The 27,610-nt window shown below is 36.2% G+C and overlaps 1 protein-coding gene across 3 annotated transcripts in view; it reads right to left on the bottom strand.

The window, feature by feature from the left end:
* Window positions 1-1,735: 1,735 nt before the first annotated feature.
* The window catches only part of NHLRC2 (NHL repeat containing 2), a 62,974-nt gene continuing 37,099 nt past the window's right edge, over window positions 1,736-27,610 (bottom strand). The window contains exons 6-11 of one of the 3 annotated variants that reach the window (XM_020876394.2): window positions 21,207-21,306; window positions 17,752-17,983; window positions 17,061-17,183; window positions 15,962-16,171; window positions 14,757-14,976; window positions 1,736-9,366 (exon numbers count right to left, since the gene is read on the bottom strand). In XM_020876394.2, coding sequence (XP_020732053.2) covers window positions 9,110-9,366; window positions 14,757-14,976; window positions 15,962-16,171; window positions 17,061-17,183; window positions 17,752-17,983; window positions 21,207-21,306 — 1,142 coding nt within the window. In that variant the 3' untranslated portion in view covers window positions 1,736-9,109. The other 2 variants (XM_070470220.1, XM_020876395.2) reach the window with 2 other exon arrangements.

The raw sequence follows: 27,610 nt of genomic DNA, 5'->3' as shown, positions 1-27,610 counted from the left end.
TTGCTGAGTTGCGTTTGATTTTTGCAACCCAATGGACTGTAGCCTGCCAGGCTCCTGTTTTCCAGGCAAGAATTTCCCAGGCAAGAATACTGGAGTGGGTTGTCATTTTCCTCTCCAGGGGATCTTCCCCACCCAGGGATAGAACCCACATCTCTTGTGTTGCAGGCAGATTCTTTACTGCTGACCTGCTGGGGAAGCCCTTGTATTTATGTACCATATCTTCTCCATCCACCCCTGTTGATGGACATTTAGGTTGTTCCCATGTCCTGGCTATTGTAAACTAGTGCTGTAATGAACACTGGGGTGCATGTCTTTTCAAATTATGGTTTTCTCTTAGGTACATGTCCAGTAGTGTGATTGCTGGGTCACATGGTAGTTCTATTTTTAGTTTTGAAAGGAACCTTTAGACTGTTTTCCATAGTGACTGTATCAATTTACATTCCCACCAACAGTGCAAGAGGGTTCCCTTTTCTCCACACCCTCTCCAACATTTAATGTTTGTAGAATTTTGTGATGATGATCGTTCTGACAGGTTTGAGGTGATACCTCATTGTAGTTTTGATTTGCATTTAAGCGATATTGAGCATCTTTTCATGTGTCTCTTGGCCATCTGTACATCTTTGAGAAATGTCTATTTAGACTTTCCACTCTTTTTTTATTGTTTTTGTGATATTGAGCTGCATGAGATGTTTGTATATTTTGGAAACTCATCTTTTGTCAGCTGTTTCGTTTGCAAATTATTTCCTCCCATTCTGAGGATTGTCTTTTTGCCTTGTGTATGGTTTCCTTTGCTGTACAAAAGTTTTTCAGTTTAATTAGGTACATTTATTTTATTCTCATTACTCTAGGTGGAGGGTCAGAGAAAGATCTTGCTGCAATTTATGTCTAAGAAGTGTTCTATGCTTTCCTCTAAGAATTTTGTAGTGTCTGGCCTTACATATATGTCTTTAATCTATTTTGAATTTATTTTTATGTATGGTGTTAGGGAGTGTCCTAATTTCATTCTTTTACACATAGCTGTCCAGTTTTTCCAGCACTACTTATTGAAGGAAGCAGTCTTTGCTCCATTGTATATTCTGGCCTCCTTTGTCATAAATTAGGTGATCACAGGTGTGTGGATTTATCTCTGGGTTTTCTCTTCTGTTCCACTGATCTGTGTTTTTGTTTTTGTGCTAGGACCATATTGTCTTGCATAATTAACTCTTTGTTGCTTGGACTAATAGCTTTCTAACTGCTTCCTCTCTCTTGGCCCCATTTCTCATAATCCATTTTTCATATGGCAGGCACAGAGATCTTTAAAGACAAACTAGATCACAGGACTCCCTGTTAAAAATTCCATAACGGCTTCTAGCTTAACTTTGAAATGCTAGAGGATGCACATAACTCAAGTTTGGCTGCTGCCTACCCTCTTGACATTGTCCCCATCCTCCCGACCCCCATCCAGTGCAGCAAGTTTGTACCAGCCTCACTGCCTTCTCTTTTTTAATGGAATGAAGTACATGCAGTTGTATTATCCATAACCCCAGGTTTTAACCCCTCTCCCTAAAACTCCTGAATCACTTAACACAAAAGCTAGGATCACATGACTCACATCTATTGGTCACCCTCACCTCACCTCCCAGACTCCTCCAACCCAAACTATGCACCATTTTTAATCTGGATGATAGGACTCCAAGCAGTAAAATGATCTCATGGTATATTTAAAACAGAAAGCATAAAAAAGAGAAACATAGCGTTAGAGGGAAAATATTTAATCAATTTCATGAAAAAAAATATACAAAGCTTCAGAAAAGAGGCATTAGGTTTCAGTGTACAGTATAAACATTCTGGTTTTCTATAATCACATGTATTATACACTTCTTTTGAGTTGGAAATGAAGGCTACTGTGCTCTCATTCCAAACCATCTTAACACATGTACTTGAAAAAGTCACTGAAAACAGACTTGAAATAAATGTAGAAATACAGTGTTGTACAAAAATATATTACTCTATCTACATGAAATGCTCACAAATGCAGACCAAGTCAATTCTTTTAGAACTCAACTAAGTCTAATACATGATCCTGTAAATTGGATTTCAATCGCATTCTTTATCTTTGAAGAAAAATTAGATATAATCAAACTCTTGGAATGACAGAGGTGAAGTCAGCACAGCAGACCAACACTATTCTCAAAGATAAAACCACAACTTAACACACACACAAGAGGGGAAGTCTGAGTTTTTAAAACTTGACAAATTTATGAAATGTTACAATTTGAAAGTGATTGTGTGTATATATGTATGTATATGTGTATGTATGTGATATATATGTATCACAGCAAACTTTGATTAATCCATAACCCACATGTAAAGTGATGACAGCAATTAAAGCATTTCTAAACTGACTCTCAATGCATGCTAACAGTGAAAACTTCAAACCTTTAAAAAATATTAACCTATGTATAACATAATTAGAAACATATACCTTCAAGTAGAGTAAAATTGATTTTAAAGTCATGTAGCACACTGTTCTCCTTCTTTAGAAATGGACATATGAAGAATTTTAGAAAAAAAAATTTACCACAACAAAACCAATCTACTGTATCTGTCATTTGTGGAACTATATAGTTCCTCATTGCAACTTCTACAGACACTACTGTTTTCAAAGAGAGGGAAGCCTAAGGTGTGGAGTGGATGTGCTATGTATTTCTACAGGTAAATTTGGGTGATGAACATCAGAGGCACACAGAGAAAGTACATTCCAACTCCACACACACACTTGTTAGCATCTGAACATGTAATGAACAAAACAGGTAGCCCATTCTGCACATGCTCACAGAGTTAACACATATCTGGTGGGACTAAGAATGATGATGACAAAAATCTAAAAATAGAAGATAGTTCCAAGACTGAGCCTGTCTTTTCAGAAATTAATGTGTCTATTTTTACCTTTCATTACCATAATTTATCAACTGTTTTACCCTATATACCTTAACACATATTTTTTATGAGCATAGCACACTAGATAATCAAAAATACTATTTAAACTGGTTCTATTCAAATTTGAGGATTGCTTTTCCCCCCTCTATTATGAGGCCTCATTTCAAACATAAATATGTAACCCAGTATATTAAAGGCAAAAGGTAATAAATTCCACTGTCCCTTTAACTCAAAAAAAATCTGACAATTTTGCTTAATTCTGTACTACTGAAAAACACCAGCTCTGAAAGTTGCTCCTTTAAGAGGAAGGAATTCATACCATGCCCTGACATGTTCCAAAAATGCTTGCGAGTATGTGGCTGTTTAGTGCTTCACCAAGCTTGTTCAGGGCTTTTCAGGATATGGTTGGTAGAGGCCAGGAAGTAGATTTGGAAGTACTTACAATTCTTTCCTTTTGATCACGGGGCTTTCAACAGAATAAAATGTCCTTTGGTCCACTTGAGAGTGACATGCCAGTGTGGAAAAGGGACATCCCAAACAAGCAATAACTACAGCCAGGCTGACAGTCCACAGGTATCTAGGGTTCTCACTTTCCAACTCCAACTTCTGACAAAAACTAAACCGAACCCGCACACCGAGAAACACAGGGGATGCAGTCAGAGAAGCCGGCCGCGCCGCCTCCTGCTCTGCTTTTCCCAGGCTGGGGTCAGACTGGCAGCCCTGGCCCAAACCAGCCAGGCTGACCCTCAGTCTAATAATACATGAAAGGGCCAAGGTGTGCAGGGCATGGAATACACACAGGAGGCTAGTCCAGCCTCTAGCTCTTAAAGGCATGCTTTCTATTATCCTACTGCAAGGAAAAGAGGGGGGTGGGGACACACTTTTAAATATTCAGAACAAAATCATGATTTATGGTTACTGTGAATTCATTTAAATAAACTGTGTGCCACTGGAAGAGAAAAGGAGGAAATCTTGGTGATTAACAGTTAATTCTACTTGTAAAGTATAACACTGCCATGTCTTAAAGTTGATGCACATTTCCTTATAGATTTCTGATTTGGAATTTTATAACAATATTAACAAATTCTAGTAACATTTAAATTAGCAGATGATAAATGAAAAACATTTACATTCCTGTAACTGGATGCTCATGAATCATAATCCGTGGTAGGCAGCATTCTACTTCAGACCTTTTAATAGTACCTAAAGCTGGAATAATAGGTTGATCTGGTGAAAACTTTACTAGAATGGAATTGTGTATATCTTGAGTCCTGGGGGGCAGAGTGGGGTAAGGTCTATATACTGCAGTAGTTATGAATCAAGTAGGCAGATGATTCTGTGTGTTAACAGATGGGCAGAGTATTATGTTTCTATAGCTCACTTTGGTCATTAAAACAGTTATTTTCTTAAATATGAACAAGCTTTCAAAGGTTTGAGACAGTCCTGTACTAAGAATAAAGTTATACTTGTGACAAGGTCTTATAATTACCTTCTGAAGACCAATTAAAATAGCATTGTTGGAACTAATACTGAATGGCTAGTTAGTTCTTTAATACATCCATCTGCCAAGAAAAACTCTTGATAATATCTGAATTTAAGAAAGAATGGCACATAAAATCTTCTGAGAGAAACAATTATACAGACTGTTCCAAACCCTGAAGGGTAACTACGTATAATGAAAAGTCCAAAAAGCTGATATAATTAAATGGATTTACTTTAAACTTCAAAAACAATCCCTACTAGGACTTTTGAAGTTCTTTGGGTTGATTAGTTACTATATATAACTATGGAAGATTTATGCTGTAAAAAAACCGAACAAACACTTTTAAAGGCAGGCATAAAAGCATGGTAGTTGAGTAGATGCACCCAGGTTGGGTCAGTCCTAAATGTCTGATCTCAATTACGCTGGTCTAATTGGTTACCACTTCTTTGTGTCTCAGTTTCCTCATCAGAGAAATAAGGAAAACTAGAACCTCTCTCATAAGGTGGTTGTGAGGATTAAATTAGTTAATACACAGACAGCACTTAGAAAAGTGCCAGGCACATAGTTAGCACTGAATAGATTTAGCTATTATTCTTATAACTTTATTCAAATACTGCAAAGGCTTAAGAAAGCATTCACAAAAATAAATACTCTTAATCCCAGTTTGTTTTCACTCTATGTCTAGAAGTAGAGCTAGAAATTAGGAGATCTGTGTTCAAATAGAAGATCCATCACCCACTAGTCACTCTTAATCATTCAACAAAACTGGCTGAGCAACTGCCTGCACCAGGCGCCTCTCCAGCATCAGGCAGTTATTCGGGGAGTGCTGAACTTGAGACATGAAGCCAACATTTTAAAGTTGCTTCCTCATCTGTAAAATGGACATAAGATCTACCTGTCTGACTTGTGAGGCAAAATGCATGAAGGCACTTGGAAGGCTTGGAAAAGCACCATCAGTGGATATTCCAGGAACATGGTTTAGGGTATATCTGGACTTTCTCAAAGGAAGTTCATCAGTCATCATTACAGGTCTTAAAAAACTTCTTAAAACTGGAGGTTTGTTTCTTTATAACATTGTTTATAAAACAGTAATATATTTATTATAAAACTATTTCTCTTCTTGAATCCCAGCACTGCAGAGAGTATTAACATACCACACAGTTGGTAGAGGAATAGTTTCCTTTAGAAACTGCAGTTGCAAAGAAAGTGTGAAGCCATGTGTTTTATGGTCATAAATTATTATCATTATTATTCATGACTGATAACTGGCAGTTTCATTATCTACTAACTGCTCTACAAATACTATTTCACTGAGCCCTTACAGCGACCCCATTTTACAGGGCAGAACCCAAGTGACCGCAGAGTCTGTGTTCAGAAACACTACTACATCACACAATAAAAATACTAGCAGCAAAAGCCACAATTATTTTTGTCTCCACCAAACCACAAACTGAAGAGAACTGGTAGATCAAAGAGCTCTAAACTGAGTTCTGATCTTTCTTGATAAAAGTGACTTCAGAAAAAGTTATTATGTAATTAGTTCTTACTGTTCAGTTCATTTTAAGTCTTTAAAAGCATATTCCCAGTTTTTTTTTAAATAACCCATTGCTCAATTAAAAAAAATGAAAAAGTAGAAAATATTCACAACTCTACAATTAAAAAAAAACAGAAAAAGCTGAAAATATTCACAATTCCACCACTCACAGCCCACCACATGACACAGTCCCTTTGCATATATTTTCATGCAATTCATGAGTTAAGAAATTTAGTTTTTGATGACTGTTCCTATGTCAAATATAATGGTTAGACTGTTTCTAATCGACAGATATAAACTAATACTAAATGTTAGGCAAGTAGAAAATTACTATATTACAGAGGTATGTAATGTTAATGTCTTCCCAAATTTTCCAACTTTGAAAAAGCAAGCAGAGAGCAACTTATCTCAGTGGTACTATCTCCAGACTATACTGGCTATGTGAGAAATTTAGTTGATCTTTGTATCTGTGTAAGTATATAGACACGTACATTTATCTACATATACTAAGCTTTTTGGGGGCTGTGTTAAGATTTATAGCTTTCTGCAGGCCTGATAATACTATAGGTAAATATATTATTACAATAGTTTAGGAGAAAGTTGCTTAGTCATTGAACTTTGTCAAAGTTACACCTACGGGTGATTAAACTGTAAAGTTTTCCCTTGTGGACAGGTTAAATATTTGCTTGAGCATTTCCAAGATAACCAAAATTCTTTTTGGAGATATCAATCCTGAGTATAAATACAGAAAAGAAAATTTTACCATTTGTGAAGTGATATAAAGAATGTTGGAAAAAACAGTGACAAAGAAGCAGAATAATTTAGGGCAAAGATTCTAGGTACTATGTCTAAGTGTATGTAATGCCACATTACTGGCATTTTGATTATGGTGACTAACACTAAAATAGTTTTTCAAACTATCACTGAACATAACTTTTGCTTTTCTTCATGCCATAAGTTTAAAAACAGAGTCAGGAATCACAAAAGTTTTTAAAAATGAACTTTCTAGTGCTCTCTCTTATGTAAGAGGTTTATTATGTTAGTCATAAATTCTAAGAACCTATTTATATTGCTTAACATGATTTACAAAAAATCATGTAATATCTATACATAGTATTTTAAATGTGAAAAACAATGTAGATTACTGGATGGGTAAGAATAAGAATGTTCAATAGAACTGTAGTTAAAAATCAAGAAGAGTATAAGCTTAATACTAACAGAAAACTCTATACAGACAAAATGAACATTAGTATATTCTAGAAATATTTTTGGATTTTAATGTACATGAAAATATATACTGTGTGTAAGTTCATGCAAAATACTGCAAAAATAATTATCAAGCATTCCTGAATTAGCGAGTTAAAAGTGTATATATTTTCTTCAGAGAGTGAAATTGTTTATGTCCTTAAATAGGAAAAAATTAAGTCAAACTATTTTCATTCTGTCCAGCTGGAAATGAGAAGTATAATAATAAAATGAGATTTTAAAAATGACTACAGCCTATTCTCCATAAAAGAGAATGTCAATATTATACATTCTTTTATTACAGAACTTTTTTTTTATGGAGAGAAAAGGTTTATGAGGTACTTATAACATATATAATTTTAAACAGAATTTCTTTTAACTTTACATTTATTCTTCTCTTTAAAAATAGCTTTAGGAGGCTACAAATTAAATAGTCATGATCTATGCATTCCCCTACTTCATATTTAGGTAATCTGAAATAGTATGTTCAAAACTATATTTCAAAAGAATATAAATATATGGGCAGATGATTATGCTTAAAAAATTACAATTCAAATTGTGCACTGGTTTTGAAGCAAGAAGGTGTATTATGTTATATTGTCTATAAATATTTACTGAATAAGTATGATTCACCTGTTGTTTTTAAAATCTTGTAAGCTGATTAAACCACAAACATGTGGAATCACTTTTAGTAAAAACAAGCAGTCTTTTAAAATAGTTATAAAGAGAAAGCATCACTGAAAAAAAAAACTTTTCCAAAATCTTCTGGTGACTATTTCTTTTAAGGTTAGAAAAAAACATACCAAAAACAGGATCAGCAAGTCACTGTATGTTTCAGCCTTAATATGTTAAAGTAATATATTAAGATACTATACATAATGAAAGCATAAAAGTGCTTCATATTGAAATTTTCACCTTGAAGGCTTAACAGCTATTTTTAAAAACATCACAACAACGATCATTTAAATTCTCAATACGGGAACCAAAAAACCCTCAAACCTGGCAAATCTGCATTTAATGCTTCAACTGAAATGTAAATTTCTAATACAACACACATACCCATTTGCATTGGACTTAGCGGTAACAATTAATTCTTTACCATTAAGTGGTGTCACATGCAGTAATGTGTTCTGAAGTCCCTTTCTCCTTGAAAGTCATAGTATTTCTAAGGAGTCATTCATTGCTGACTGTTTATTCATTACTAAAACTGTTCATTCAGAAAAACGTTAAAAGGAGTCTGTATATGTCCTTAGAGACTCTAACTTCCAGAAATATAGAAATATATTTTCTGTATATAGAAATATACAGAATATTTAACATACCATTAATAATGGTATGCTAAAATAGCAAATAATTTATAACCATAAATATATCTCAAATGAGAAAATCACAGAAGAGAACAAGGAACATTTTTACCACCTAGATGCTCTTTAAGCTACTACTGTGATGAAAAGACATTTTTTTTCTTGACCTAAAACAGACCTTACACCTTGAATGGCAGGTGTCCTTATACCAACACGTAGACTGGATCTTAAGCGCTGTTTAAAGTTACTGTGAAATTTACACATTCAGATGTGCTGCTTCATAAAAGGTAAAAAAGTTAGTTAAAATATTTGGTATCATTATTGTTATCAGTATTCACTGAAAATTATCTTTCCTGTAACATGGACTTAAGTCTTGTGCCAAGTAACAGCCCAGATTACAGAATCATGGTTGGAATCATGGTCAGTGACTTTGCTGCTACACAGCCAGAATGAAGGAATTTGTCTATAATAAATAATTAAATAAGCAGCATACTTTAATATAAGTTGCTAGAACTGAACAATGGGTTTCTGGGTACACAGAAGCAGAAATAAAGTTTCTTTTCATAAATTACAGTGATGGTGGGGATATTGAGAAGAGGCGGCACTGGGTTGCTAGTCAGCTTGCTAAAATATATACTTGAGTTCTACTGGAGGTATGCAGTCTTGCTGTGTATCAGTTATTTGTAAAGGCTGACTGAACAAAATTCCCTTCATCATACAGGCACTACTGTCTGCACTACAGTAATAGAGAAACACGCTGATAGACAGAATGGCCTCAAGTGATAAACAATCTCCAGGAATCTGCAGTGAGATTGTTGGTTGATTGGAAATGCTCTCTATCTCTCCAGATGGTATCTGTCCTTGAAGAAGCCATTCATTGCCTAGAAAATAAAGAGATAAATTATTAAGACTGCATAAGTTGAGTAGGAAATCAGACAGACTTTACAAACACTATATTTACTCAACTAACAATATTTACTGAAAGCCTCTAAATGCCAGGCATTGTGCTCTGTGTGAGGAACACAAGATATAAGAAGTCCTAGTCTAGTTATCCTGATATCAAATTAAAATTCTTTTTTTGAACACTGCAAACATAAATATAAATTAATTTTTATTGAAATCAAGATGAAAATTACAAGTATGGTTATAGATTTAAAATGTGGTAAAATTAAAATGAAAATGTAAAACTGAAACCTGTTAGTAAGTCCCAGAAATAAACATAAGACACTTCAGAAAATAGTTAATTTTTACCAGATAAAAGTGTCTAGAAACATAACATGCAAACTACAAAACAAGCTAGGGAATACAAACGTATGTACAGCTCTGCAACGACTTTCCAGTAAAGACAGTGATGAATTATTGACTATCCAAGGATAATAAAAAAAATTGATTTTATTTTTCAGAAACAAGTAACACTGCATACATTATTCCAATGGACTCAATGTAAAAAACAGATCTTTGTTTACTTCATGTTAATACATAAGACTCCTCTGAGACTCAAATATATAAATCATCTATACAACAAACATCTAAAAATCACTAAAAATCTGTCTTCTAGTATTAAAGTTTTCAAAATGTCTTCATTCACCCAGTGTCTTCTCTCCAAAGGAATGTGTGTGTCACCCTGAGGAAGCACATACCTAGGCTGACAGCGTTAGAGGGGCTTAGCTATTAAGAGCCAGTGTTTGGGAAATGCAGGGCATGCTTTCCTGCCATCTGAAACAGAATACACTGAACATAATCTAACGACTTACCAATGACTCAGGGCTATCTGGACAAAAACCGGACCACCTACTGAGCAGTGATGAAACTCTATGTCTAGTTTTTAGCTTCTCTTTCTGTTTTGACTTCAGGATGAGTCGACAGACTACAGCACCTGTCTCTACCTGTCCTCTTCATCTCTCCTTTAGTTTATTGCTTCTAATATTCTGTTGATTGAAAAATTAAATTTGAGAAAAATATATCAAGAGTAAGGAAAATGTGAAAGGTGAGACTCTAAAGAGTTAAATGCAGAGCTTTTAAACATAATTCTTTTTAAAGTCTCTGGCCTTCTTTGTTTATTTCTGGACTGAGGAATATGTTTGATTTTGTTATACAGCAGATTAGTAGGGGAACTTCTTATATTTTAAATGAAAACAGGAAAATAATAAATTATGCTATTTTAATGTCCAGGTTTAGAAATAAAAGTGTTTCTGTAGACAATTTTCAAATACTTCACATGAAGGATTTGTGAAGCACAACATGCCCTTGGGGCTTTTATACTGCCATTTATTTATTAATTTATTGGCTTAAAACCTTCCCATAAATGCTGGCAGCTTTAAGATTAGACCCACCAAAATTTAGTTAAAAATCAGTGTTATGGTCTCTAAATAACAGGCCAAGAAGAAAAAAATGTCCTTTAATCACAGGTTTACAAAGGTACCCTATAAAATAATAGTCAAAGACTTAAATTATTAGGATTCTTGCTTGAAAGTTTATTTGTCCCTATACCAAAAAGAAAAAAAAAATTGTTTCTCTGGTGGCTCAGAGGTAAAGAATCCGCCTGCAGTGCAGGAGATGCGGGTTTGATCCTTGGGTGAGGAAGATCCCCTGAAGAAGGAAATGGCAACCCATTCCAGTCACGGCAATCCATTTTCCATTGCTTGGTAAATTCCATGGACAGAGTAGGCTGGCGGGCTACCGTCTATAGGGTCACAAAGAGTTGGACATGAGTTGGCAACTAATGCAAACAATACAATAAAGATGGAACCCATGCCTTGGATAAGTGTTAAGATAACTAAGAATTTTCTCTCTAGGTTATTTCATTTTCCTTTAACACTATCTATACTTTGTATTCTAATAACTCAATATTAATACCATTAACTTGTATAATTGACAAAGTAGAGTTAAAATAAGCATGTTAAATTTACCAATATCCTACTTAAAAATAATGTTTAATTTCACAGAGAGAAATTAAATTAACATGATCTCCCAGTGATGCAATGCTTTCAGACTAATGGACCGAGGCCGAACAGCTGAACTGGCAGCCGAGGACTTGCTCTAAACTAACTGAGGAATGAATGGCCAGGGTCTGAGTTCTCTTCTGCCCACAAAGCTAGCTCCAAACATCCTCTAGTGCTGCATGGCTCAGAACTCTCCTCTGCATGGAGTGGATGGTGGTGATCTTCTCACAGGCTCAGCTGGTCCCTCCGGAGCCAACACAGTGTCTTCTGGCTAGCCTACCAAGAGCCCTCTGCTCTCTTGCTGTGGATTCCAAGCGGGCAGCAGCAGGACAACAGCTGCTGCCCTGAGAAAGTACCAAGGTAAGAAGGTCATAAAGCCTGGATCTGGGTAATTACAAAAGAAAAGTGTGTGAGAGGGCATGAGAGAGGCGGAGTAGGGCAGGAAACTGAAAACTGAGTGAGAACATGTGAAAAAGCTTGGGAGACTAGGACAGAGGAAGATCACTAGAGACAAGAAGTCAGAATTCAGTTATGGACTACACTATTTCACTTTGAAATTATTATCTACTCTGTTAGAGATGCTGGAAAGCAATGCTATAAGACAAGTAGTATACTGATTACTTGTTAATTCATGAAATAAGTTCACACTGATTCAAATACACACCCAAGTCTTAACATAATTTACAGTAACTGAATACTTTGAGAATAGGCTCAAACAACAAGTGTTCTTAGGCTAAAAGATCACAAATTAGAGAGTGAGGACAAAGGCTCTGCCTGGATTCTAATCATAGTAATTTGTGTGTATTCAATTACACATCCTGCTCCAACAATGTTTTTTCTTTTACTCGAATGGCATACTTTTAAGCAAAGGCTTTGGCATTCATTTTCTTGTAGCAAGCAAGTTAATGGGGCTCAAGTTCTACTTTGGGAATCTCTAGAGAAGAAAACACAGATTCAAGCTTAATAACTGGTCTCAACGGACATGAATCTGAGCAAACTCTGGGAGACAGTGAAGGACAGAGAAGCCTGGTGTGCTATAGTCCATGAGGTCACAAAGAGTTGGACATGACTGAGCAACTGAACAAGTCAGTTCTTAATGATACTACTGAAATAAAATGAACAGCAATTGAAAGCTCTAAAGTATTTGACAAGAAACTATCTGGAAAAGTGAAAGATAATAAAACAACCAAAGAATTGAATTAGAATATGTCAAGTTATTTCAATTAAAAACAAGAATAAAAAATTTTAAAAAAATTCATACTCAAGGGGGAAATCTAGTTCTTTAGAATCTGTGAGATTTAATGGTATAGTGGTAATCACAATTAATACTGGATCAGGACTTCAGAGAACTCCTGATTAAACTACTTAGTAACTACACTTTTTAAAATTAATTTTAATTGGAGGATAACTGCTTCACAATGTGTTGGTCTGTGCTGTGCAATGTGAATCAGCCGTATCCATATATTTCCTCCCTCTTGAACCTCCCTCCCAAGTCCCCCACCCCACCCGCTAGGTTGTCACAGAGCTGCTCCCTCATGCATAACCTTGGCTGGAGAAAAACCACTTCCATGTGGACCAGACTAACTTTCAATTCATGACAGCCAGCCTCAAATGCAACCTTTCAGCCGTTCAGCAGTCATACTGTATTTCCCTCACGTAGTCACCCCTTCACCCTTCGGACCCTCTTTCTTCAAACCTCCAAAACCTTCTCCCCATCCCCTTCTCATGCTCAGCTGATGGTTGTATTTCCCAACATATTAATACTAAGAAAACAAGCATGCAGAAAAACACTTCTGCAAGCATTCATCTCCACAGCTTCCTATCCAGATCTCTGGGTCACACCTGGAGCCTTCCCTCCTTACCATGGAAATGCTGCCCACTTTCCTGGCAAAGACCAGTTTTCCACCTGTGCACTCGAGCCCATCCTCTCTCATATCTTCCTAAAGGATATCCACGGCTACCACACATCATCCTTTCTCTACTGATCTTTGCCATCAATAACAGAAAACACACTGCTCTCCCAACTCTGCTTTCCCCTTCAAGCAACTGCTCTCTTTCTCGTTATCTTTTTAACTAAACTCCTCAAAGAGCTATCTACATTTGATTTCTCCAGTTCCTTTCTTCTTTTTAAATCTGCTCTCATCAGGCATCTCCTTCATCATTCTGAAATAGCTCTGGTTGAGGATATAAATTAACTATAATGTTGAATCAAAGATCAATTCTTGGCCCTTAGCTCATCTATCAACAGCACTTGACACAGCTGATCACTCTTTCCTTAAAACACCTGCTCTAGAAAACTACCCTCTCTGAGTTTTGCCTGTACTTGCTTATTCATTCTTCAGTCTCCTGTGAGGCTCCCTCTTCCCCTCCTTGATCTCTGTGCTGCAATGTGCCAGAACAGAGCCACCAGAGTATAACCTATGGATGGGTGTTGGTCCACAACACAATGTGTTAACTCAACACAATGATGAGTTAAGTGCAGAAACCAAGAGTAAGATTTGGAAACTTCTGTAACATCCAAATGTGTAACTGGTGGCCTTGAATTTTATGTCTGTAGAAAATTAAGTTCATTTCAAGCACTAGTAACCCTAGAGCTCGTTTGAGATGGAGGGGCACAATGGAAAGGGCTTCCCAAGTGGTGCTAGCAGTAAAGAATCTGCCTGTCAATGAAGGAGACGCAAGAGATGCAGGTTTGATCCCTGGGCTGGGAAGATTCCCTGGAGGAGAAAATGGCACCCCATTCCAAAAGTCTTGCTTGGAAAATTCCAGGGACAGAGGAGCCTGGCTGGCCATAGTCCATGCGGCCGCAAAGGGTCGAACATGACTGAGCGACTGAGCACACACACAGAGCACAAAGGAAAAGATACTGAACTAAGGACTAGCAGGGCTGGGTTCAAGTTCCATCTTTTGACCTAATTAAAATATGCCCTCAAGCAAATAATTTTACCCCTTTGAGCCACTAGTCTCCTCATCTAGAAGAGGCTTAGGACAAAGGGTGTATTTTGATGCCTTTCAGTTCTAATATTCAAGGACCTATCATTCTAAGACCCAACAGTCCGCCTCATGTGATGAACTTGCCTAGGAGCAAATGGCAGCAATTATGATTAACTTTGGGTGAGTTACACAGTTACTTAATAAAGAGAGAGAATCAACCTCAAAGACTAAAGAAAACTGCTAAAGTGGGGTTAGATCTGGATCTTTTTGTGTTATAAGACCCCCTTCAAATCCTAACTGTAGAGTTAAAGTATCACGTAACAAACGAGAAAAATTTCTAGATCAAACATCAAAAATTCACGAAATATTTGCATTTGAAAAGGTTACTGTCATACCTTCAGCTGACAGAAACCAGCAACTGGACGCTCCCTCCGTCAGCTTTGTTCCTGATGGGAGGTCTAGTCTCAGCTTGAACTGAAGAGTCTGTCCGGGACACGCAGCCACGGGGGAAAGTCTAACGCCCGGAGCAGATTTAGGAAGTTTGGGTAAGGTCTTTGGTTTTTCTGCTAGACATGGACCATCCACCACAGCATTTTCAGATGTGAAGACTGGGAACTAAAAACAAGAAAATCTGTTTTTTAAAGCACAAGTACTTTACAGTACTGTAGACTGAGAGAGCTTCTTTTCAGACTTCAGAACAAAAGTGAGGTTCAATGTCAAGGAAACTTAATTGCCATTTTCTTCTGAATCAGAATGCATTTACTTAGACTTCCTCATGATTATTTTGTAGGTTCAAAAAATATTTCATCCTAGCCAAAAGACTGTCAACATTTATGAATGAAATGGAATGAAATTGTTCAATATGTTTATTGATAACAGGAAATTAAAATAAAACTTTATCAATTTAAAGGCAGTGGATGTAATACACACCCTCTTATAATTTTCACTGCCAACTATAAGATGTCAATCATCTCATATCAGAGATCTATGTCAAGAGAAATGAACTTATGATGGCATCTGTGTTTTTATTTTAAATCTTGGAAATTGTTAGAATTTTAGACAAAGAACTCCTGGATTTTCTGGACAAATGTGACATAGAAAGGGATAACTTTGTCTATATCTTTAAAATTAGAACTTATTTAAGTTTCCTCTCATCTTATTTTTAAGTCCTGACCTTTAAAGACCTTTCTTTAAAGATTATTTGGTAATGGATTCACCATAGGAAACAAAGATTACACATTAGTCTGAGGATTGTTTAAAAATTAAAAAAACAAAAACACTCGATTAAACAATCCAACCCACATAGTTTGTGTGTATCAGTATGTCCATATATTTAAAAACAGATGCGCCTTTTTTTTCCTTTTCTGAAAGTTCATCAAATTCTCTCCAACTTCTAGTGTTTTTCTCAAACATTCTTGGCACAGATGAAATTTTTACTTTAAAAATAACAGGATATCCTTGGAAGAGGCACCCACTCACTACTCTGTCTATATGTTTCACTTTCACCACTAGTGTTGGTCTAACCAAAAGTGCCTCTGTTGTTGCTAGGGATTTCAGAATCTTTCTTAAAATGATGCCCCTTAACTTAAAGATTACTTACCACGGAAACTGTTTTGGTTTCTAAATCCAACACTTTAATTTGATGGTTATTGGTGTCTGCCACATATAATAATTCACCATTCTCTCCAATACACAAGCCTCCTGGTTCATTAAAAGTTGAGTCGGTAAAACTGGAACTGATAATATTACTTGCATTACCAGTTCCTGCTAATGTTGTACAGTTTTTTGTTTTTGGATCCACAACTTTAATCTAAAAAGGACAGAACAAAAATTTATTTATCTGAAGCTCAGTTTCACATTTGTGGTGTGGAAGAGTAACATATTAATAAGCAAGGCAGAGAAATCCTGATTGCCATTAGTATTCTTAATAAACATCAGAGAAAGAACAGACACTTCCATATTTTCTTGAACAGCCAAACATTCAAATATCTCTAAGGGGAGATATTTCATCCTGAGAGTTAAACACTATAAAATCCCCAGTTACATCCTGTCTTCTAGAAGAACTCTTTGAAAAAATTATTTAATGTTATTCTTTTCCCTCACAATGGGACACAGTTGAACTGACTTCCTTCTTAGGAACATCTAATACCGGCTGCAGATTTGCTACTTACGTTAGATGCTGTGATTCCTGTATTTCAATTACATTAAATTCATAAGCTTCTCACCACACAATACTAATATTTATGTTCCAATGATTTTATTTTAAAAATGCATAGTAAAAATAAAATAGACAAAGAAAACAGAAATGTTGATGAAAACGAATTATTTGCTAACAGGCACGGCAACTATGCAAAGGCTCAAAAATGTTCATCTGTTAACTGACATATTAATTTCCCTGTTACCTGCCCTCTCCTTATTTACTGAAGTTGTTACTAAACAGCTTTAGTGGCTTGCAATTCCCAATTTTTGGCTATTGTCATTGGGAATTTGTTTAGTCCTTTCCCCAGCTCAGAGTACTATCACATCATTTCTGCAAAGAAAGGACCAAAAAAGGAACAGAAAGGCTTATGTACAGTTGTCAAAGACTGTTATTTCTCTCTACATTTTAGAGTGGCAGTTGTAGGAGACTCACAGATCTTTCAGCATTTTAAATACCACAAGTAAAAAGCAGGGTATTATATAATTCTGTCAAGACTCACCTTGTGATTGTAAGAGTCTGCCACGTACAGTAAATTCCTTTTCTTGTCCCAAGTTACTCCAAGTGGGTGCTGAAGCCTTGCACTGATTCCTACTCCATCAACATCACCAAAAGCAAATAAATTCTTTTTTTTTAAAAGAAAAGAAGCAGCATGTATTAAAGTCTTTTCACAGAACTTTGTTAGGGTATAAAGTGAAAATTCAGATGGCTGTACATGCTATTTAAGTTAAAGGGAGAAAAGTCTGATTTCATATAAATAGGGTTGGGCATTTGACTGAAACTAGAAAAAAAAAATGACAGAATTCTGAACCTGACTTAATTTGTGGTTCTACGGAATCTTATTCACAAAAATGACACATCTGATCTGGACAGGTCAGGTCTACTACTCTGGTGCTCTTTCCACCCTCCTGCCAAATTTCTACTCTTCATTTTCCCCTTGCTCAGTAATCACAATTTTATCCTTCCCTTCTCTCGGAAGCCTTGACATTTATACAGAATCGAATCATATCGGTTAACTTTTCTTAGGTGGTTTTGTTACTTGTGCTTCTTTATAGTCACATTTCCTTTGGTTTGACTTCCATTTTAACATGGGTAAGTTCAAGCATTGTCTCCTTCCTACGTCTTATGAACTTCACAACTCAGAAAACTGCAAGCTCGCTAAGCAGGCCCGCCGTGTAAGCGCTTTTCATTACCATGGGATCTCTCTCTCCTCCCACGAGGTGCTTCACTGCCCCATCTTTCAGCGAGACGGTTCTCACTGTGCTGCTCTCACTATCTGCCACAAACAGGCAGCGCCAGGGATCCTCTGAGGCCAGAGACAGGCCCGAAGGCTGGGCAAAGCCTGCCTTGTGAGGGTATGCATTGTTTCGATTCTCTTCATTTCCACTTCCAGCAAACCGAAGACAGGTTCCTTCTTTTAACTCGCTAAAGAAGACAAATTAACAGGTGAAATGTCAACACTGTTACATTGTGCCCAGTTTAATTATTAAACAAATGAATGTAAATGATGAAGCCAATGGTGATAGCATTATATATTAAAAAAAAATTTGCTGATCTTGACCTAGTTAAATTGTGCAAATAAGCTTTCATTGTAGTTTTTCTAAGTATTAACTTATTTACCCACTGTATAGGGCTCTTTCTACCTTTTTTTTTAAACATACACAAAAGTGAAACTATTCTCAATGATTAAACAGGAGATCCCAGACAAAGTTAAAAATACATGAATTAAGGTCACATCACTGATGAGATAGTTTTCCTCCAGATGATCAGAGGTAGGTACAGCTAGATTCCACCTTTATATCCTAGTGTCTTAGCTTCACGCAATATTAGATTTTGAAAGGGAATTAAAAAGATCTAGATAATCTCTTCTAGCTCTTGATAGTTCTGAGCTTAAAAGGGAATTAAAAAGATCTAGGTAATCTCTTCTAGCTCTTGACAGTTCTGAGCTTAAATTTTCATTAAAAATGTTTTATTTTCTTGTACATAAGTAGAGACCAGGTTTCCCTGGTGGCTAAGTGGTAAAGAATCCACCTGCCATCCAGGAGACGTGGATTCAATCCTTGGGCTGGGAAGATCCCCTGGAGTAGGAAATGGCAACCCACTCCAGTATGCTTGCCTAGAAAATTCCATGGACAGAGGAGCCTGGCAGGCTACAGTCTATGGGGTTGCAAAAGAGTTGTACATGACTTTGTGACTAAACAACAAAAAATATAAGAAGAGACCAGCAAAAAGAATTAAAAGAATCATCTGTGAAAGATGGGTGCTCATTTTAAAGTAATAATATGATTTTGCTGCTTTAATCAATTGTACAAATCCATTTCCTATGTATACTAGGGAAATTTCTATTTAAAGGACTATTGTAATGATTTCTTTGTAATGTGGAGAAAGTTTTATACCTTGCTTTCTAAGTTTATGTCAGAGGAACTGTAAGGAAGACATGCTAGTGTCCTGTATTGAGGGGAGGGAAGAAGCTGACTTGGGATACAAAACAATGAGAGACTCTGTATCATTTTCTAATACTGTAATACATGCAAAAAAAAGTATAAAATGACCATCAGTCACTTACTGGTTAATATCATCCCAATGCTAACGTAGGTAGGGAACAAGGAGTAGAAGCAAAGGGATAGAAAATGTATAAATACAGCCATTTATTCAAGGCCTATTTTTATGTAATAACAAATATGCCAAACAAAGGAGTTATAACAATTTTACAAAGGAGCTCTCTTAATAAAAGCTAGAAATAGTGGGGAGAAACAGTAACTTCTAAAAGCTCAGGAATTATTACCACTTTAAGGTCAGTGACAAATAACGCATTCTTGAAATTATAATACAAGTCAGACTGGACACTTTTCTATTGTGAAAGAGTGACAACTCTACTTAGTGAAATTTAGACCACTCTTGACTGTCTAGGTCCAAAACAGTCATCATTTAGAACAACGCAGTCTGGTCATCTCTGCTACTTCTTTTTTCCTCATCTCATATGCTGTTGGTTACCTCACTGTTCAGCTTCTGTCAGCTCTGGCCTGGATAACAGCAGCGGCCTCCTCCTTGTACCTGTCTGTAGTATTGCCACACTCCAAATGCTACCAGTGTTCTTTCAAAAACACAGATCTTATCATATCACTTCCCAACCTAAAACTTCCTATCAAGTCATGCAGAATACCTTTCAAATCTCTTAGAAAGATTCACAAGGAACTTCAGGATCTGGCTTCTACTGACATCACAAGGGTCATTTCTTGCCTAGAAAACCTTTACCCTTCTGAACTCCTTCCTACCCTTCTGTCAGGTTTAGTTAGTAGCTAAAAAGCTCTTAGTTAGTAGCTTCTTCCAGGAAGCCTTCCTTTGATACCTTAAATTTTATTTATATCAGATGTTCCTCTTATTTATGTAAGAGATATGCCATTTCATCTCTACTACAAAGCATAGTGCCTTGTTTGCTTAATAAATATTTTTCAATAGATGATTAAATGCTGCTAAACATCTCACAAAGCAACACACACACAATTTAGGATATCCGATATTCTGGATTATCTATACAACTGCTCCTCTCTACTGATAAAGGTAACTGAGGTGACTGGCACGTACTTTCTACGGTGATTTGACATTCTTTATGGTCTATGAATTTCATTCATTTACTTCCGCAGACCTTCACTGAGCTCCTGTCATATATCAGATACTGTGCTAGGTGCAGAGGACAAGAAGTGAATGAGAAAGGGTCCTTTCCTTAAAGAGGCAGACTAGTAGGAGAAAATAGCTATGTAAACAAATAAGTGCAAACAAAAATACAGAAGGTGAGAGAGAGAAGAGGGGAGGGTGGTGGGATGAAGGGTGAGAGGGAGGGAAGAAGGGAGATATGGGAGGAGAGGGGAAGAGAAAGGCTGGGGTATTAGAGGAAGAGGAAAGGCTTTACAGGAGAAATACAAGAAACTCTGTAGAGACACTACTTTTCCATCTTTATACCCCTTACAGTGGCAGCAATGCTACCTACATTCACTGTACAGGCTAGGCACTAGGCTGAGCTTTTCACACATATTAATTCTCAAAACAAAACCTATGAGGTAGATATAAGTAAGGAAAACTGAGGCTTAGAAAGTTAAAGTGACTCTCCTAAGCTCATGTAGATAAGAAGTGGCAGAGCCAGGCTCAATATCAGGCCTGATGACAAAGCCGGAGCTATTAATCATTCTTCCATGCAGTCTTCATATATCTGAACTGATCAGGGAGATTAGAAATAAGTGTTAAAAGATGTTTCCAGTTCTCTTTGTGAATGCTTGGTGAGACTGCTCTTCCTAAGCTACTTAGGGTTGGGTGTGGTCCTAAGACATACTTGGGCTGATGAAATGTGAGTAGAAGTGATATGTCACTTCTGAGAAGTTTTAAGAGCTGGTGAACACCTCATCACCTCTCTCTCTCTGCCAGGACCACTGGCAAAGCTCCAGATGGCGGCTGCTGCATAAGCTTGGGTGGCAGAGCAGTGCTTCCCCTGCAAGCAAACCTTGTCTTAAGCCACCGAGAACCACAGCTATTCATTATGGCAGCATAGCCCCGCATATCCTGTCTAGTACAGCGGGTGTTACAAGGATGGAGACTTTTGGAAAAGGAATTCTGTGAACTCCATGTTTACCCAAAGAGAGATGTTACCACTTACTTTTTCTTTGGTAATCTGCCACAGTCCAACAAGAGTGCCCATATCTGATGAGTCCCTGCCATGGCTATCCACAGAATGTTATCTCTTTGGACTTCTGAACCTTTATGAAAAGAAATAGTAATTATCATATATGTATCTGGTTAACAAACACTCCCAGTTGTTTCAGAAATTTAAATTAAGGGAGACAATAGTATGTTTATAAATCAGCTGATAGAAGGAAGCAAAAACATCTGCAATGTTTTAAGTCGTTTTGGAAATTTTTCCATTTTCCTCGTGAAAGGTTTACTTCTTTAGACTTAAAAATATACATTCACAGAAATCCAAAGTATTCTCAGTAGCAAAATGTCCCTCTGCATCTCTGGGCATGATGTTTTTAAACATCTGATTTCTTATTTTATGTGACAAGAAATCGCTTGATGCACATGCTCCAGAGAAACTTTGGCAGTCAAGAACCTAAATTACATGCTTCAGGAATACAGGAATAGTTCTTTGAACAATTTCTCATGAAGAATTGTACCTTTTAATAGTTTAAGAAATGTATATTTCCACCATATATTAGCTTTTAGGCTTAGACTCACATCACTACTGCTATTTAAAAACCTACTGTTTAATTGTTGTGAACTTTTCTCAAAAAGATATAGTTGACATGCAATAAAGCTAAGAGTACAATATATTATACCTATTTTCTAAAGTTAATAAATAATTTTGTCTTTTAAAACTGATATTACAACTTATTACAATGTGACAAGGCTCCATTTCTCAAATTAATTCTACTGTTAAAATATTTAATTATTTTAATTTAAACTGAATTCTGAGGCTACTTTTACATGTAGTTGAGACATTTTCACTAAAATAATTTGTTCAGATGTATCTTGTGCTAAAAGAAATATCTTGGTAAGATTATTTTATTTTTTCGTTAACTTCAGTTACGTCCAGAAGAAATATTTCTTCATTAACTTGTACTATTTTCAAGTGTCTTTCATAGCAACAAAAATAATGGTGATGATCAACAAACTGTGGTGCTATATGCCAAGCACATTATAGAGAATATTACCTAAATCTTCTCAAAAGCCCCAGGAGACAGGTGGTGTCATTAGGTCATTTTTACAGGCCCTTTACAGAAGAAACTGAGGCTCAGAGAGGTCATGTCACTTGCCAGGATCACAGAGCTAGTAAATGAATGAACTGGAATCGGAACCCAGGCAATCCAAGAGAAAACTATTTAACATATTGCCCCTTTCTCTGTTAATTGCTATCATAGAAATCTAAAGAAAGATAGTTTATTTCAATTTAATTTTTCATAGTCAAATACTCTTATAAACAAAAACTGTATTAAGAGTGACAATGGCATCCATATGCTCTGGGGACTCAGTCTCTGCTTAATCACTTTAAAACTAGATCAAAAGCTCTTCATTATTCTTATTTTGTCCCTGCCATGTGAAGACAAAGCTTGAAGATGACCTTCTAAAAGCCAGAAGAGAGCTCTCACCAGAAACCAATCATGCTGGCACCTTGACCTTGGACTTCTAGACTCCACAACTGTGAGAAAATAAAATTCTTTAAGCCACCCAGTCTGTGGCATTTTGTTATGGCAGCCCGAGCTAAGATATTCCCCCTGAGAATAGAAATGAGACAAGGAAGATCTGCTATCAACACTTATTTAGCATCATATGAAGGTCCTAATTCATACAAGTAAGAAAAAGAAGCAAAAAGCGTAAAGATTGGGAATAAAACTGTAAACATTAGAAGATGACATGAGTTTAAGCCTCTCTAACTTGGCCAAAGAACTGTCTGGTTTATACATAAGTAAAAGATCAAATCAGGTGTCCAACTTCTCCAAACAGGCCAGTCTTGTTCAACTAGGCTTGACTGTAAGAGGCCAAAGCTTCAAAGTAATGTTAGTGTGAGCCTCTGTTTGTTCTTGGTCTCTGCGTCCTTATTTCCTTTAGAAGTTGGAGGTATGAAAAAGAGAGCAGAAGCAGAGGCTGTATCAGGTTGGGTTTCAGGAGTTTATGATTCTACACACCAACTGATAAGGATAATGATGGGGGGTGTGGTGGTGAAAAGGATAACCATTCAGAACACTTCCTAGTTTAAGGCACTGAGCTAATAATAAGCCCTTTACATGGATTATTTCGTTTAATTTGACAACATTAGCAAGTCCTGCTATTATCATCTCTATTTTATAAAGAAAATGAAATTGAAATGGGTTAAATAACTTGTTGGTATTCACACAGCTAAACCTGGAATACTAATACCTTAGTGAGTTCAACTCCATGGTGGCTCAGGAGGTAAAGAATCTGCCTGTAATGCAGAAGACCCAGGTCTGATGACTGGATTGGGAAGATCCCCTGGAGAAGAAAACGGCTACACACTCCAGTATTCTTGGAGAAGGCAATGGCAACCCACTCCAGTACTCTTGCCTGGAAAATCCCACGGATGGAGGAGCCTGGTAGGCTGTGGTCCATAGGGTCACTAAGAGTTGGACACGACTGAGCGGCTTCACTTTCACTTTTATGCGCTGGAGAAGGAAATGGCAACCCACTCCAGTGTTCTTGCCTGGAGAATCCCAGGGATGGCAGAGCCTGGTGGGCTGCCGTCTCTGGGGTCTCACAGAGTTGGACACGGCTGGAGTGACTTAGCAGCAGCAGCAGCCAGTATTCTTGCCTGTAGAATTCTATTGATAGAGGAGCCTGGCAGGCTACAACCCTTGGGGTCACAAAGAGTTGGACAGGACTGAGTGACTAACACAGCAGCACATAGCAGTGAGGCCAAATCCAGATTAGTGTTATGATCAGAATGAAGGAACTACAGAAGTGAGCTTGTGCTTTATAAACACCAAGTCAATGTGATAATATTCAGACACAAAAATACAACTGTTTTATTTTATTAAAATAAAAACACACTAGTCACATTATATAAGATTTATTCCTCAAAAAAAATTGTTTCACCTGATTAGAAGATAAATGTTATTTTAGAGCATATTAATGGAAGTCAGAGAAGCATATTATCTAAGCTGTAAATTACCAGACAAGCATACTAAATAGTTGGATTTCAATCATTAAAGGTCAAATAAGTACAGCTAAATTTCTATCTAGGGAAATGCTGATTAAAGGGCCAAGGAAGGTTAATGGGATTCAGGCATACTATCTTTCCTTAAGCGATTTTAAATCAGGTAAAGTCTGAATTACTTAGAGACTAACAGGGGTTACTGAAAAAAAAGTTCTTTATGATAAAAAATAATTCTTGGGTTATTGTCTTGTATGAGTAAGAGTCAGCACAGACTTAATATGCACATTAGAAACATGGCAATGTTTCTGCTGAAAAGTGATTTTTTTGGAGTTATTTTTAATTATTTTTAGTGGATGACAAAGTTCTGACCATATTTAGAGTGATAATCAAAAATAAAGATGAAAAAACTTTGGCATAAATGTTAATTATTTTCATGCTTTTATCACTGTAACAGCATAATTGGATTAAATATTCAGGTACTATTAAAAACACAAACACACACACTTACATATCACACATATGTTTAAAATAACCAGAGGTATTTCAAATCCCTTTCCTTAATATCTTCTTTAAGTATGCTGTTCATTATTTGAGTCTCTTGGGGGAGTATATACACAACTGGATATTTATCTTTTATTTTCCATTCTCTTTACCTGACCTATTTCATTTCCTTTTAAGATTTACTTTTTCTTTAAATATGCATATGAATAGATAAGTGTTCATTATAAAGTTTAATAGTAAGTAAATATCCATGTGCATACCACCAGCTCAACAAAAGGCAGTATTATTTAAAAACCTCCTGCATCCCTTTATGAATATATCCTCTTCCTCTCTACCAGTCTAAAACTTTGTTTTTTTATTATATTCTTCAGTTTTTAAAAATCACCATGTTTGAATGGCTCTCTCATTGTATAATTAGTCTTGCTTGCTACTGAACATTCTACAAAAACTGAACATTTTTCTGCTCAACAGATTTCCTGATACTCATCCAAGCTATTAGGTATAGCTGTGGGCTCTTGTTTGTACTGCACAACTGCTTAATATATGAAGATATTATAATAAATACAACCTATTTTTCATGTTTTCCTTCTGATAATTCCACCCTCTTTCATATTCCTAACTATGGTAAAATTTCAGAAATATTCTATATAATTTTTAAAGTACTAAAGAATTTAAGTGTTTACAAAAACAATTTTTCTTAACCACAATCCCTGTCAAATTACATTTAATCCCATATCTGCTTAAACCAGTTCTACAATGATATAACTTAAATATATATGAATCAACTCAACATGAATGCAAAAGGGAAGCTATTTCTCTGAAAACAAAGTTAATACTTTGGAAAGACTCAATAAAGGCAAGTAAAGTCAAACTATTAGTGAACTAGATGTGGAAAGATAACTGGGAAGAATAGCTTTTAAAAATTTCAGCCCTCAGTTTATTTTGCAGGTGTTTAAAAAACTCTCATCATGGTTTAAGGAAACCAAAATAATACATTTTGAGTGGCATAAGACTATCAGGGGACACAATATATATTTATAGTTCTTAACACAAAGCATTTTTAGTTTTATGATTCTCAGATTTAACCATTTTTTTTCCTCTATGGATCACTTATAGCCAATCACTTCAATAAAGGATTCTACTGGATTTATTCACCTCTACTTTTATTTTACAAAGTATTTAGGTAGTTCACAAAGAAAGAAACCCTAATAAGATAAATAAATCTAAAATAATAAAATTGAAGCAATAGGTAAAGAGAGAAGAAACAAAAGATGCAGCCATACTAATATTAAAATATGAATGTCATGTTTCCATTATACTTTGCTAAAGACAAATCCGTCTCTAAGTTTCCTACAAATCAATATAACAATGCAAACATAATCAGTTAAGATACTTAAATTATCCCAGAGCTTAAAAATAAACTTGATACTGAGAAAAAAGTATAATTATTTATAACACAGAAAAGAACTTCTCTAGTAGATATTCAGAGAGGTTAAGATAATAACTAAAATGAGCAGCAAGCCCTTACAGTAAAAACAGTTAACAGTCCCATAGGACTGTGCTTTGATGAAATATAAATATGAAACATATAAATAAAAATGAATGTAAGATACATTGATATGTTAAAATATTTTTAAATGAATGATATGATATGATGCCAAAATATAGTTTAGTAAAAACAATTGTAAGGAGAGAAAGTAGTCTATGATCCAATTTCCCCATACCCTAACAAAATACATTTCTAGGATTATATTTCAGAGTGATTTAAAGCAGTGGTTCTAAAAATGATTTTGGGTAACATACCACTTTGGAACTCTGATGAGAATCTGACCAATTCCCCCAAACCTTAAATAGAATTTCTGGGAAATTTAAGAACTTCACAAAGTCTAATCACAAATGGCCTTGGGTATATTAAGTCAAGGTTAAAAACTCTCAGGGTTTTAAAAAAAAAACTCTTGTAGTCATTGAGATTACAGGACATTCGTACAGTATTTGAAAACCATTTACTCTTAGCATTTGAAAGGTGTTGAGCTTATTTAAGCTTATTTAAATTCAAGATTATTCCTCTTGCCAAGTATCTGGAAGCGAGGTCACTTTAAGTTCAGTTCAGTTCAGTCATTCAATTCTGTCCGACTCTTTGTGACACCATGGACCGCAGCACGTCAGGCTTCCCCGTCCATCATCAGCCCCTGGAGCATGCTCAAACTCATGTCCATCGAGTCAGTGATGCCATCCAACCATATCATCCTCTGTTGTCCCCTTCTTCTCCTGCCTTTGATCTTTCCCAGCATCAGGGTCTTTTCAAATGAGTCAGTTCTTTGCATCAGGTGGGCAAAGGATTGGAGCTTCAGCCATCAGTCCTTCCAACAAATACTCAGGACTTCCATTAGGATTGACTGGTTGAATCTCCTTGCAGTCCAAGGGACTCTCAAGAGTTTTTTTTCAACACCACAGTTCAAAAGCATCAATTCTTCATCGCTCAGCCTTCTTTATGGTCCAACTCTCACATCCATACATGACCACTGGAAAAACCATAGCTTTGACTAGATGGACATTTGTTGGCAAAGTAATGTCTCTGCTTTTTAATATGCTGCCTAGGTTGGTCACAGCTTCTCTTCCAAGGAGCAAGCGTCTTTGAATTTCATGGCTGCAGTCACCATCGGCAGTGATTTTGGAACCAAAAAATATAAAGCCTTTCACTGTTTCCATTGTTTCCCCACCTATTTGCCATGAAGTGATGGGACTGGATGCCATGATCTTAGTTTTTTGAATGTTGAGTTTTAAGCAAACTTTTTCACTCTCCCCTTTCACTTTCATCAATTTCATCAATAGGCTCTTTAGTTCTTCTTCGTTTTCTGCCATAAGGACAGTGTCATCTGCGTATCTGAGGT

The sequence above is a fragment of the Odocoileus virginianus genome, chromosome 7 (assembly GCF_023699985.2).
Source record: "Odocoileus virginianus isolate 20LAN1187 ecotype Illinois chromosome 7, Ovbor_1.2, whole genome shotgun sequence".
NCBI classification, from domain to species: domain Eukaryota; kingdom Metazoa; phylum Chordata; class Mammalia; order Artiodactyla; family Cervidae; genus Odocoileus; species Odocoileus virginianus.
Note: the sequence above shows the minus strand (reverse complement) of the source record. Positions and strands in the feature narration are given on the sequence as shown.